The sequence below is a fragment of the Centroberyx gerrardi genome, chromosome 3 (assembly GCF_048128805.1).
Source record: "Centroberyx gerrardi isolate f3 chromosome 3, fCenGer3.hap1.cur.20231027, whole genome shotgun sequence".
NCBI lineage: Eukaryota > Metazoa > Chordata > Actinopteri > Beryciformes > Berycidae > Centroberyx > Centroberyx gerrardi.
This window is the reverse complement of record NC_135999.1, coordinates 14,385,052-14,398,470: the sequence shown is the minus strand read 5'-3', so window position 1 is coordinate 14,398,470 and position 13,419 is coordinate 14,385,052. Positions and strand designations below refer to the sequence as shown.

General features: G+C 43.0%; 1 protein-coding gene across 1 annotated transcript in view; it reads right to left on the bottom strand.

Annotated features, from left to right (window-relative positions):
• dclk2a (doublecortin-like kinase 2a) overlaps positions 1–13,419 on the bottom strand; it is a 41,721-nt gene that overhangs the window by 15,380 nt on the left and 12,922 nt on the right. Inside the window, exon 3 of the mRNA XM_071923380.2 lies at positions 2,216–2,345. Within this exon, the coding sequence (XP_071779481.2) occupies positions 2,216–2,345 (130 nt within the window). The remainder of the gene's footprint in view (positions 1–2,215; positions 2,346–13,419) is intronic.

Genomic DNA, 13,419 nt, shown 5'->3' with positions numbered 1-13,419 from the left:
GAAGCATGGGTCAAAACACAAGACAAAAAGCAGTGATGAATAGATTAATTACTTAATGTCATGTTAAAAAGTAGAATCCGCACACTGAAGTATGATTTAACTCTTTGCATGACAACACTTCGTTCTATGATGGATCTCAGGTCAAATTATTTAACTCTTTCTGGATCTTCTAACTGGATCTAACTGGATCCATCATGGATCGATGTTAACTGATGTTTGGCACTTAACCCAGCACCCACTGTCGATGTGCATATAGTTCTTTACCTAATATCATGTCCCAATTATCTTCTCTGATGATCTGCAGATCTACAGTACTAAATACAATATAGGCTATGCATAACCATAACTAATATGCTTTATGCAGGCCTAGAGCTGTGTCTTTCCTTCAAAGCAGCATTAAAGCAATTTTAGCATTTTGTGTTTTCCTAAGGAATACACTATCTAAATTAAAATTATCAGCACACACCATAAACCCATGAAAAATTTACAAGCTTTGGTAATTATGGCGTTTGCTGCACGCCTGGTGCCACAGATGTTTTAGTGGTGTTGCACAGAGTTGCGTTCAGTAAGAGCAGATGTTGTAATGAAGCTTGTGGTAAAACTGTCAGGGGTCCTGACAGCTTTGTGTTAATGAGGGCGAGGGGTGGTGGCGGGGGCTGTAATGATACAGACATTAAAAAAAAGACTCCCACAGAAGCACACACACACATATGCATTTCTGATGTCTTTCCCATGCTATCACCAGATACTTATTTCACTGTTTGATTAAAAGAGCTCTCATCCTCACATGGTGGACATATGAAAAAACAGCAAACTAAATTGTTTTCTAGGTCGTCCTCTCAACTGAACATTTAGCTCTAAATTTAAAGCTCCTGAGCTCAGAAAGGACATATTTGTTTGGTTTTCAAAGTTTGCTTGGTTTTGATTAGTGTTGTTGTGTTTGCACAATTGGATTACACTGAATGCCTGGACTAAGAGAATTGCATACCAGGTCGCTAACATGTTAAAGACATTAGAGCGCAAAAATTTAAATAAAACGTTTAGTACAAAAACTAATAACTAATTGTCCTTCTCTGCATATTCATGAAAAACCGCAGGTGGAGGGTCCAGGTGTCCCCTGGCAATAACTGTTCTACCCTCAATTCTGTTTTTCTATGTAACTCTTCTGATTACTCTACTACAACATTAGTTTAATTTTTTGCATTTTTGCATTATATATTCCACCCACTCCAAGTATGATGCTGCTCATCCTTACAAGGTTTTGACAGCAGAGTGTGTACTGTACCCATTCTGCATGCTTCTGTACCTCCAAAAAAGGGAGTACAGTGTGCTTCTTTTTTCTGTCAAAGACCTAATTCTTAAAAGTGGAGCATAGGAGTATAAGTGGGACGAAAGCTCCAAACTACCCCTGAATACGACCAAGCCACACTCACTCATTAGCATTAGCAGTTAACACAGAGTATGTGTGTGTGTGTTAGAATATGCACCCCCATCACTAGCCAACCTGACAAAAATAAAAAAGCAATAAACAGGACGGTCAAACATTGGGAATAGTTTGGACTGTTGGACTAAAATTATCTCCTGTTCTTTCCCGTGAGGTTGTCTAACCTTGGCTAGAAATACTGCAGAGCTGCAACGAATGGATCTGCTGGTTTAAGGAGGTCACATTGTGCCTCAACACGCCTCTGAAGACATCTTGGTGGTTTGTCAGGACGATAAGTAGGATACTACTCAACATAAGATGTGCATAACATACACACACACACCATAGATACGGCATATACATAAACACAATGACGGAAACACGTTGGAATGTTATTTCATTTACACAAACACCAACCACTTCCCTCAGTTGACGGCAGGAATGTGTGTGTGGAAATGTATAGTGTCAATGCTTTTCTGTAGATGTTTGACTCCTAACTACCAAATATAGGCTACTGGTGAACTTTCACTTTCCACTATTAAAATTATCATTATAATAATTTAGATCAAACAAAAAATACACATCAAAAAACATAAGAATAGGGTTTTTATTTATATTAGACACACAAACCTCATCCTGCCGTCAACTTCCGAAAGGAAACGGGCGTTGCGAGCGGCACTGGGAGAAGAATGGCGGGGAAGGACACCAAGGGTTACACACACACACACACACACACACACACACACACACACACAGGCAGACGGATGTTTAGTTAGTCTTAGTCAGGCCTACCAGTCATAAAGGCTGTGGAAGCCTTACCACTGTGATCCAACAGAAAGTCGTCCTGAGCATAGCGGTACTTCTCTGGGCCGCACGCTATGAACACGTCATCCTCCCCAAAGAAGTCCTGCAGACAGCTGATCTGGAGAGAGACGGGCAGGGGGAGGAGAGGGAGAGAGGGAAGAAACGAAGCGGTTGGAGGTTATTCTGAGGGTGTCCAGAAGGAGATCCAGAAGGAATAAAGGGCTCCTTAAGACCCCTAACCGTCTCTAAGAGCCATACATCTCTTCAGTAGAGAGAAGAGGTAGAGGATGACAGGAAAGGAAACAGAGGTGGAAGACAAGTCAGAATAGAGTACAACCTGAGGACTGAAATAGCAGGAGGAGTGCTGTATGTATTAGTAACACCACAATGCCACAAATATATCATAATAGGCCTAAACACAGTTACCACAACTCATCCATGAATAATAGATTTCAGATGATTCTGCTGCATGTCCTATATAAACTCAGACAGCATCAATTAAAAATGAGACTGCATATAGTATCCATAGCATTCTCATGAATAAAGAAAAACGGTACTTCAGCCTCAACATGCCCCCCCCCCTCTCTTCCCATCTAATTTCTGAGGCAAAACTGCTGACCTTTTTACTTGACCTGGAAACAAAGGGAAGGAATCAATATCAGTGAAGGTGGGGGTACGGTGTGTATGCGGTGTGTATGCGGTGTGTATGTGGTGTGTATGCGGTGTGTATGCGGTGTGTATCCAGTGTGTATGCGGTGTGTATGCATGCCAGGCCATGGCAGAGTATCAGAGCAGCTCTTGTGTCACATAGCTGGAGTGGATGCCATTCTTTAGATGGGCTCTCACTATGGAGCTTGGCAGCTGATCGCCCCACCATACTGTCTAGTGGGCACAGTTGTTAGAATCACCATGGCAACGGCCCCCAAAGATAGGCCGATGTACGTGTCAAAAGTGGATTGTTGGTATAGTAGAAGCTATCATGGTGAAAGAGGGCAGTACAATGTGGATATTATTTGTAAAATGAAGCAATAAGTCACAAGAGGTCACGCTTTACAGTGATTTTAGAACAACTTAAGAAGCGCTGTTAGGCTGCCTAGCTGTTCTGGAATGACTACAGCACGGCCTCTCATGGTTTACTGAGGCATAAAATGGTGGTAATACACCAGTGTAATAAAAAACACAAATATTTTATACATCTTTTATGTTTAATCAATAACATAAGTAAATTATAGTCGTGATTCAAATGTATCCTTCTGCCAAACAATATAGTTCTTGAACAGTAGCTAAATGAAGTGGCTGCAACACATTGTAATAACTGCAGTGCTAGAGACAACAAATCAATAATAATTAGCCCTAAATTTCTTCTTCATACCATTCCTCCATTGTTATCCCCCAAATAAATGGAAATTTACTGACTTTCTTTACTTGGTGATTTCCAGTTGCCAAACTATCTTTTAATCTTTACAATAACTTACTGATCCTAATAAGTATAAGAAGTATATCCTAATATATGTAATGCACACAATGGACTCAACTTGCACTGTACAGTGTATATAGTACGAGTTCAGTAAGTTTAACACACTGATCTTAAGACTGCAACCAGGCAAATCGTTTTCAGTGACTTCTGCACTTAATCCATACAGTACCAACTCTGGTGTATAAGCATCATCAATGACCATCCAGTATTTTTCCATCCACCTCAATGGACTGTGTGTGTGTGTGTGTGTGTGTGTGTGTGTGTGTGTGTGTGTGTGTGTGTGTGTGTACTGAGCTCGGTGGCTAGGTGTTTGAGGACAATGTGTGACATGAGCGCTGGGACTGCTGAGGTGAGCATTGTCCCCTGGCAGGGAAAACGCCAGCCACGATGACATCAGCAGACAGAGGACACTTGGTGACGGCAGGGGCGAGGGCCGCTGTCCCAAAGCCACGCGACACCGCCTGACAAGCACAAGCCACACGCATCGTCACGGCCGCACCTAATGAACCGTGGCAGATACTCTGACATAAATCACTTCATATTAATTTGAATTCTAATTTGAATCCGTGTTCAAATCGGTCTTAGCCAGGTTAGCTCGCTATTGCCCCAGGATAGGCTTGTCCTGATGCCCCCTGGGAAACGCAGACTCATTGTGAAGTAAAAGGGCTGGGTGCTGGGAGATTACTTAACATTGTTCGAAAGGCCCTTGATTGTACTCTCCATCACACACACACACACACACACACACACACACACACACACACACACACACCTCTCTCCCTGCAAGGCTGGCTCTGCTGTAGCTGATGACAACGTACTTTTCAGCTGGCCTGTGATGCCCAGGGGGATAATGGGAAAATGGAGACAACTGGTGTGTAGTGTTGACAGGGTTTTAAAGAGGAGAGAGAGAAAAGGAGATAGAGTGGTTAAGGAAATCTGTTAAATGACCCAACTTTTATGCACCTTTATGCACTTTTTAAAACTGGCACCATTTAGAATTTACGGAACAGCGACTGACTACACTCAAATAGAAGATGAAGTAAAAATCCTCTGAACAAATACTTGTTTTATTCGGATGGCTCATTCATGATTCATTTCTAGCAACCATGAAATATCAGCTGAAGAATGTGTGGGGTGGGGAGGAAATTAGATCAGTTCAGAATAAATGATATTAATAGGAGGGGCAGAGGGGCGGGATTGTTCATAAATCGGTTGGAATTTTTATTTACGCCTACTGGTACACCAGGGGGTCAACCTTAAAGATGCACTGTTTTCCAGGGAGTAAATGTAATGGGATTTTGATATAAAAAATAACAAGAAAATAAAAAATGTGTACATTTTTTGGCATTTATTTTTATGGTACGGAAAATTGGTGAAAAAAATAATTGTTTAGGCTACTATACAATACATAAAGTGCTTTAAACAAAACTGCCTTTCTCTTCCTAACTGATATCCCATTCCACTTTTGAATGATCCCTCCCCGCGTTATGTCCCGCCCCAATATCCTGTTCCAACAGGAAATACATCACATTAAGGAAGCAAGATGCTTTCAAAATGCTGTTTCATTGTGACTTTAAGGCCAAAGCTGGGCACTGAAATCATTCATTGTAACAATCAATACTCACTGAAATGCTGGGGTAAAAACTTAAAAACACTACTTATAAATAGGGTGCCATTAAACACTATTCCAGTTTAAGTGTTTCAACATAATGGGTGTTTTCCCTGAATGCCAACAAGTGCATCATCTACTGTACGCAGTAGTCTGTTTGGAGCAGAGGAGGAGTTAAGGAGTGTATGAATGTCAGACCGCAATGTCCATGTTTCTGTTTCTCCCTGTCAACTACTGCCAGGATAAACAGCCAATGGCGCTCCGTCTAGGCGCTGTCATGATAGGGCTTGTCTCGGCCAATCAGTGAAGTGAATTGTTTGGGAGGTTCTTTATTGGCTGTGTGTGCGTCTTGAGGGTAACAAGGAGGCACAGTAGCATCTTCTGACTGACGTTTGCCCTCCAAGATGTCACACTTTTTTCCCCTTCGTCTGTCTGCCATTTTCTTTCGCTCGCCATCCGTCTGTCTCCTCCGTCCTGCATGCTGTACTTTCTGCCCTGCTAAGCCCAGCAACAGGGAAAATACAGGTCAAGGACTTTAGGTGTGTGGGTGTGTGTGTGTGTGTGTGTGTGTGTGTGTGTCAGATATGTATTCCTCTACCATCCTTTCACTCAAACCTTGTTCACAGATAACTAAATAATACAAAAAATATGCAACTGATTCACCCTTGAAGGCCACTGAGCTATTAATGACTGAGGGTCAGAATCAAAATCAAAGAGATATTTAGGCTAGATAGTGAAAGGTCTTGATTTCCAGGGCCTGAAAATGAACTGAAATGCCACTCATCACAGTGAACATATCAATGCAAGAACACGGCACCAAATTGTCTTCTCTTGTTCATGATTCAGGGCTTCGTTCCTAAAACAGATGCCACACACCGACACGTGCAGATTAATCATCCTACTGACAAAGTGGCCGAAGAATAGTCAGACAAGAAAGTAGAGGCTCTTCATGTCAGAGCTGACAGGCCAATCACTGTGATCCATCACCATCAGCCACATCTACCCCCAAACCCCTCATTGCTTTAACACTCCTGCTCATTTGGCTCATGGTAATGAGGGGTAAAGGAGGTGGGTGGAGTCCTGAGAGACGGACGAAAAGAGAGAGGGCGAGAGAGAAAGAGAGAGATCTTTGCCTCTTGCCTTGGGCAAGGTCATAACAGTCTACAGAGCACTACTTGCACTTCCGCAGGCAAGAGCCTTTCATGGTAAAACTGGTTGTGCATCCCTTACACGAGCCATGAAATATTCAGAGATTCAATATTCGAATAGCAAAACATGCTAATTTGTTCACACAGCAAATGCATAATTACTTTGCTCGAGAACATACAGATATCTATTAAGTTTGTGCGCCTGATGCTTAAGCCAGCTGGATTATAAACTCGGTTTGAACCCGTACTCACAGACAGTGGCCGTTTCCCCAGACTACTGGTTAATTCCTTTGGATTAGAGAGGTAAATCTCAGCCACGTGTCCAACAGGCAAGACAAGGCAGTGGCATGAAAATGAGCGATGGGAAACCTAAGCCCATCATTAGCTCGCTACTCTGCATTAGCTGCATTACCGATTAGCTGCTAAATACTGTGTGTTTTTAACAAATTCCATTTGCACTCAATCTCCTGAAAGATGGCTTTTGAACGCACAGCACTTAAGTCGATTTAGACAGTTAAAGTATGAACATTCTGCACACACTGATGTAAACGAACCAACGCACCATCGCTCATTGAGGGCATAAAGAAAAAAATATATATCTGCATGATAAATGAGCACGTCTCCATGGGTTTTCATCAACCACAACATGATAAATTCACGCGGGACACTTTATCGGGACACACTGAGGCAACAGCGCTGTCCTCCACGTCAAATCAAACATAAATTCAAAATGGCAGTTTAGGTTTGCAGAGCAGTTTAGGGTAACTCCACAGCAGTCTAGTGAACTCTGTCTCACACCAGCCTGTGCCTGGTGGGCGTATCACACATTACACAGCTGTCTCCCTCTCCGTCTCCCTCGCCTCCCAGTCATATCCAAGCAGAGAGAGACATTACACTACGTTACCCCAGGCTGTCTGGATGTTCACTAGTGCTGAGCTCGTTACACTCAGATGGAGCCGTGCAGGAAGGAGAGAAGAGAGGAAGAGGAGACAATACTGTCAGTCTGCGTCCGCGTGCACACACGTAGAAACACTCACACTTGCACACACTGCCTTTATAGTCCCAGTGGACTAGATTACCTTACCTTAATAATTGAGACTTCTAGAAACGCTGTGGTGCAGTGAGATTCCCAAGGGATGCATGAAATATTTAATGGTTTTGTTGCCAGTTTTACATAATCTTCAGCCTCAAATTAACCTTTTGTTCTGATGTCCATTTGTCCATCTGTCTACGAGTCAATATTGCCTAAGCATTGCTCTGCCCTCGCCACTGCCAACCCTACTGCCACCCACACCCCCCACTTCACCCCACAGTTTGCCTATACAGCAATGCAAATTCTCCCACTTTTCTCCCCTTGAGCTTCAAACACTGTGAACTATCTATCTTGCTAAGTCCCGTGGTTGCTTAGAAAAAAACAAAACTACACTAACTACACGTCAAATAACAAGTCCAAAATGGTTCCGGGCTTTGTCACTACAAAGACCGGCATTATCAACTCTATGTGGCCTTTCATGTTTGTGCCACTCTGAACAAAACTGTCCACTAACATAAATGTCACCATGCTCTTAAGCCAAGAGCTGCACCCAGGGACTACTAAGGAAAAGGAAAAACTATTTGATGTGCAAATACAATTCTACCTACAGTAACAGACAATGTGTTACAAATGTCAGGGTCACTTAGATGTACTGCTCATCTGCTCTGTGCAGAATTAGTCATCGCATCAATCTGCCAAACTGAGGCAGCATGATTAAAGTCAAGTTGACAAACAAAAGTGTGTGGGCTGGGGCTGGGAGCTCCAAACCCTAAGCTAAGGCCTGCTGAAAAGAATGGATGAGAGCCAGGGTTGGACAAACAAAACAAAACAAGTGGGTGAGATCACACATCACACAATGGATACCCCCCCGCCCCCCTTCCCCCCCCCGTGGCCTCCACACGTTTTGCACAGCCGCCAGCCTCGTGCCCCCTGACACCCCGGCTCTCTCCGTCCTCTGCCTGCTTTGTGTTTTCCTGTTTCATCATGTCGGGGTATCATGCCAGCACTTGAGAAGCAGAGAACAAGCACTTTTGTTTTATAAATACAATGCGGGGCCATTGTATTGCCCACCCAGTCTAGGGGAAATGGTTGGCAGAGAGGTGGATGTGTGTGTGCCATCTGCCGCGGCCAGTGAGCGGGGTTCTGGATTCGCAGGTTTTTATCTCACTGTCGGCCCCGCCAAAGGCCAAACAACACCCATGTGATGCAAAGGCAACCGCTCCAACACTGCATCTTTTTGACTTGCATTGATTCAGTCTCTTTATTTTGTAATCCTATCCTGTGAATTCATTCATCTTGCAGCCTCACCAAATACCGCTTTTTTTTCTGTAGATAATCAGTATATAAAAGCATGATTCATCAGTGAGTCCAGACTAAACAACGACACAGCACTGAACCCAGCCAAGAATATTCCTGAATGGATGGTATATCAATGCACTGGTGTCAGATGGTGATGTATGCAAATGATAGTAAAGAACAATAGGTGGGCATGCAAATTTCATGGCTGTTGACCTAAATGGTGGTGTTTAATCCAGATTTGGCCCTAAAAACAGCTCATGCCTGACAATCAGATGGAGCCCTTGTGTGGCCTTGCCTCTAGCGAACAGGGAGGGGGACAGTCTTGCTAATCTGTCTGTAACTGCCAGCATGTTTCACTGTCCCGCCACGAGGTACGCAACTGACAAGATACAGTGCCATCCTTATCATTTTAATAAAAAGGGCAAACAAAATTCAGGCTCCTCACTAAATATAAACCTCTAACTGTTGGCACAACATAGCAGAACAGCATGTCCCAGCTAACGTATTTAGGACCTGGGCTGGTTCAGATTATTGGGGCCAGGAGGCCATCATCATTAGGAGCGTGTCATGTGAGATGATGCCACTCTATATCAGTCTCACGCTAACCACCACCCCTCCTCCCACTCACACCCACACACACACACACACACCAGTATGCCCCCAAAACCCAGCAACCGCACGCAATCTAGCCATGTTATCTATATGGAACGCTGCATTGCATAGAGAGTTACTCTTAGTCTGATTTAGAATCAATTTATGTTAATTTGACTAACCATATTTTATAGGATATAAAAGCTCAGCCCAAGCTATTGTTATTCACATGGGGGCATTATCATAGGCCCCCATTCATGTCTTTTCATTCCATTAATTCAGGCGTCTGAAGTCTGAGGAGATTTCATCACCATCCCATGCATCACACTCCATTTGAAAGCAGGTGATCTGAAACATTGATCTGGACGGATAGGTAGGCTAGATTATATGTATGTAATGCCTAAACGATTTAATTGATAAGCTTTGATAAAAGTCCAATAGTCTGTTAAAGTGTGAAGTAATCCCAATAAGCAACACATGATGAGAAGGTCCCTCCTTCAGATATTCTCCATCTCCATTTAACTTTTTAAAAAGTTATCTAGCTATCTAGCTATTATTTTAAGTGTGTTTTGTTGGTAACTAATTGAGGAGCAAAAAGTGAAGAGGAAAAGGCTCAACCACTGCAGTGTGTGTCTACATTATGGGAAATGTCATTACTAATGTGCAATATGGATGATGAATGTTGTTCTGCATTTTTCCATTCATGAGCCATATCTGCCCTATAACCCATTACCTGTAGAAAATGATATAGGAAAGAAAAATAGGCTCCTCATGTTAAAAATACAGGCAATTGAAGTTTGTGAGATCTTTTAAATAGTGGAACACTAGAAAATATTTGTAGTCTTTACTTGCTGGTAAAAAAAATAAAGAAAAAATGAATGTGATCCAAAAAGCCACTTTTAAATAGTCTCTCAGTCTGTTGTGGTCCCACAGCGGTCTGCCTGCCCGCTCCCACCCACAGCACAGTGTCAAATTGTTTGTGCTTCACAAATTCTGCCACGAACTGCTGGAGTCCTCAGACCTCTGGATGACCTTCATTAACTTTTGTTATTCACACTCGAGGCATGCACACGCACAAATGTTCTTGCCTCTAACAATTTCAGTCTACAATAAGAGACGATTGAGTGAAAAGAGATTGGAAACAGTGGCTTGCCAGCTAGTGGAAAAGGGAATTAAAAATCGAATTGCTTTCATAGGAGTTGCGGGGTACCAGGCACACCAATTTGATTTATGTAAATGAACAGCAGACATTTGTGCAGAGACATTTGATATTTAGGCTATTCCAAATATCACTAGATCTTAAGATTATTATGGAAGCTACATCCACTGAACTCTTGCAAACATGTAAGGCATGTAAACAAAAGAGAGGACATTACATCTGAGGCTGAGCAGAAGGTCCAATTATCAATGCAGAGTCCCGTTTCCTCTCCCATTCCAGTGCTTCCTGTATGCGCTGAATAGGCCTGTTAGAGATTTCGGAGGGACGACCGTTTGAGCCCTTTCAGCTCAGCAGCCTAAATGGACCAGGTCTGTGTCCGGCTCCTCTCTGGATAATGGGCTGACTGTCGTTCTGATAACGTCACTCAGTGAAATGGATCGTGAAAGAGAAAAGCATTTCAGGACTTTCCATTTTCCATGTTCATCGTTATTGATAGATGCTGTTCTGAGTGGGACAAATAATGCTGCGTAGAGTGGAGTTACAACTCATCTAAACTTTTTGTTGATGTTATTACAGGACATAAGTTATGTTACAGAGATCCAAGCTATATCTCTATATTTCTATGCTGTATGAGAGAAAAATAATGAATCAATTCCAATGTAATGCCACTTCTCCACTACAACTAAACATTGTAATAAATACATGAAATTGATGATTAAATCCACTATGTCGAACTCTTATTCGACCATATGATGAGTGCATGCCAAAAAACATCACATTAGCTGCCTCTGAAATTCTGCTTACTGCAGATAAAAAGACAGCGAGGGATTTTTAAGACATTGTGATTTGCGAGACTGAGTGAGACAGACAGGGCAACAGGGATGGTGTGACATTTGGGACAAGCAGAGGCTAACAGAGTCTGACATGTTGATGCAGACTATAAGACCTGACAGCAATGACATGTAAACTCAATCTACTGAATGCTTGTCTAGTAGACTACAAGTCGGATAGTGGCGTAAATTGGCTCTAAATGATAGGATGAGAAAAAGGTATGACAAGAAAAGGTTTGCACTACATCGATCACCAAGATCTATGTTTTCAGGGGGGCAGAGGGCTGGAGCCTTCCGCCCAGTGCATGCTGGGCGGAAGGACAGGTTACCAGAACGTTATAGGGCGCCAATACCATTCCAAACACCATTTCCCAGAACCCATTGGTGTAACAAGAAGGGTCACTTGATGGATGATGTATTTGTCCTCCACTACCTGTTCATAAAATTTCCCCCGAGAGAGCAAACATTTGACTTTGATATGATATCCCAAGGCAAAGCTAGCTAGGTGAGTGTGAGTGTGTGTGTGTGTGTGTGTGTGTGTGTGTGCCCATCTATCCTGTCCCCCGAGGTAAACAAACAGGCCTGAAGGTCAATACAGTATAGTGGATATTGCATCCTCACTCTCCCTGCATCTAGCAAATATATGTCTCCCAACAGATAATAACAATCCCTAACCTTGCATGGATCATGTAATTGAAAGGCGAGTGTAATATATATTTTGTATCTAATTATGGGAAACAGTCTGATGCAGAGCAGAAGTGGTTGTCAGCTGCTCTGCACAGTGGGATTAATAAGGAGGAAGGAGGGAGGGCAGGAGGAGGAGGGGAACGACTAGCTGACTATAGGCTGGGGGTTGGGAACCAAAGCCTAGTGACTATTCTCCCTCTCTGTCTCTCTGTCTCTGTCTCTCTCTCTCTCTCTCTCTCTCTCTCTCGACAACCCTCTTATACCTTTCCATTCTTCCCCCTTTCCCCTCTTCTGGATCTTGCTAGCACTTGGCCAGCCCTTCATCTACGCTCATAAAGCAGTGTGGCGTAGGCAGGTCCATTGCGGCCTGCTGGCAGTCTGTAATAATCCCACACTGTGATCTACTGGAGCAGTTACAGTGCCACAGGGAGCTGAGGGGAGAGAGAGATATACAGCACACCGATTATTACACTCCCAGCCCAGGTCCAAACACCTCAGGAGAAGTGAAAAGCCCAAGTTGACTGTATTTGTAGAGTCAGTGCTTTGATGAATCACCTAAAACTACATAAACTAGAAGAATATAAGCTATGTAATATTGTCTTAATATCGCAGAGAACAATGGTAAAATAGAAACACTGACTACTGTTCATTCTATAAACACTATTCCAACAGAAAACCCTGCGAATTTGATATCATCCTAAAAAAAAACCAAGTATCTGCCCAAAAATGATATAAGATAGGTTACTTTTCTCTGGTGCAATATCCAAGTCAATAATTCTTGACTGCCCTAGTGTAGTGTTTAATATTCCATAAGCACACTCGCTCCTTCTGCCTTATCACATGGACCCCCTCTTCTGTGCCACCCTTTCTGCACCATTCTCACTGCGCTAAAAAATAAAACTTGAGGGGGGATTGGCCTGCGAACTGTTCTCTGTATGAATGAATGCACAAACAAACAAATAAATAAATAAATAAATATGGAAATCTTATTTTCTCCCTGCCCAGTCAGCTTTGAGATGTAAAACAGAGTTGTCTCTCAAAAGCAGCAGCTGATTCTGCTGGCTCTGATAACCAAGATGTTCAATTAACATTCATTCTGAGGAGCAGCTTTGCAATTGAGGAGGGAGAGTGGAACTGAGAGATGTATTGTGTATGCGCACTCACTCACGCATGCACATCCATGGACACACACACACGCACGCACACACACACACACACCTGACAGCTGCACTTTAACCCTCCCTTCCAGCTTATAGGTCTAATTATCCGGTGGTGGCCAGGGCCCCAGTGGGGGGGCTGAGTGAGAGCAAGTGTGTGTGTGAGTGTGTGTGCATCAGTGGAAGGGGGTGGCAGCGCCTG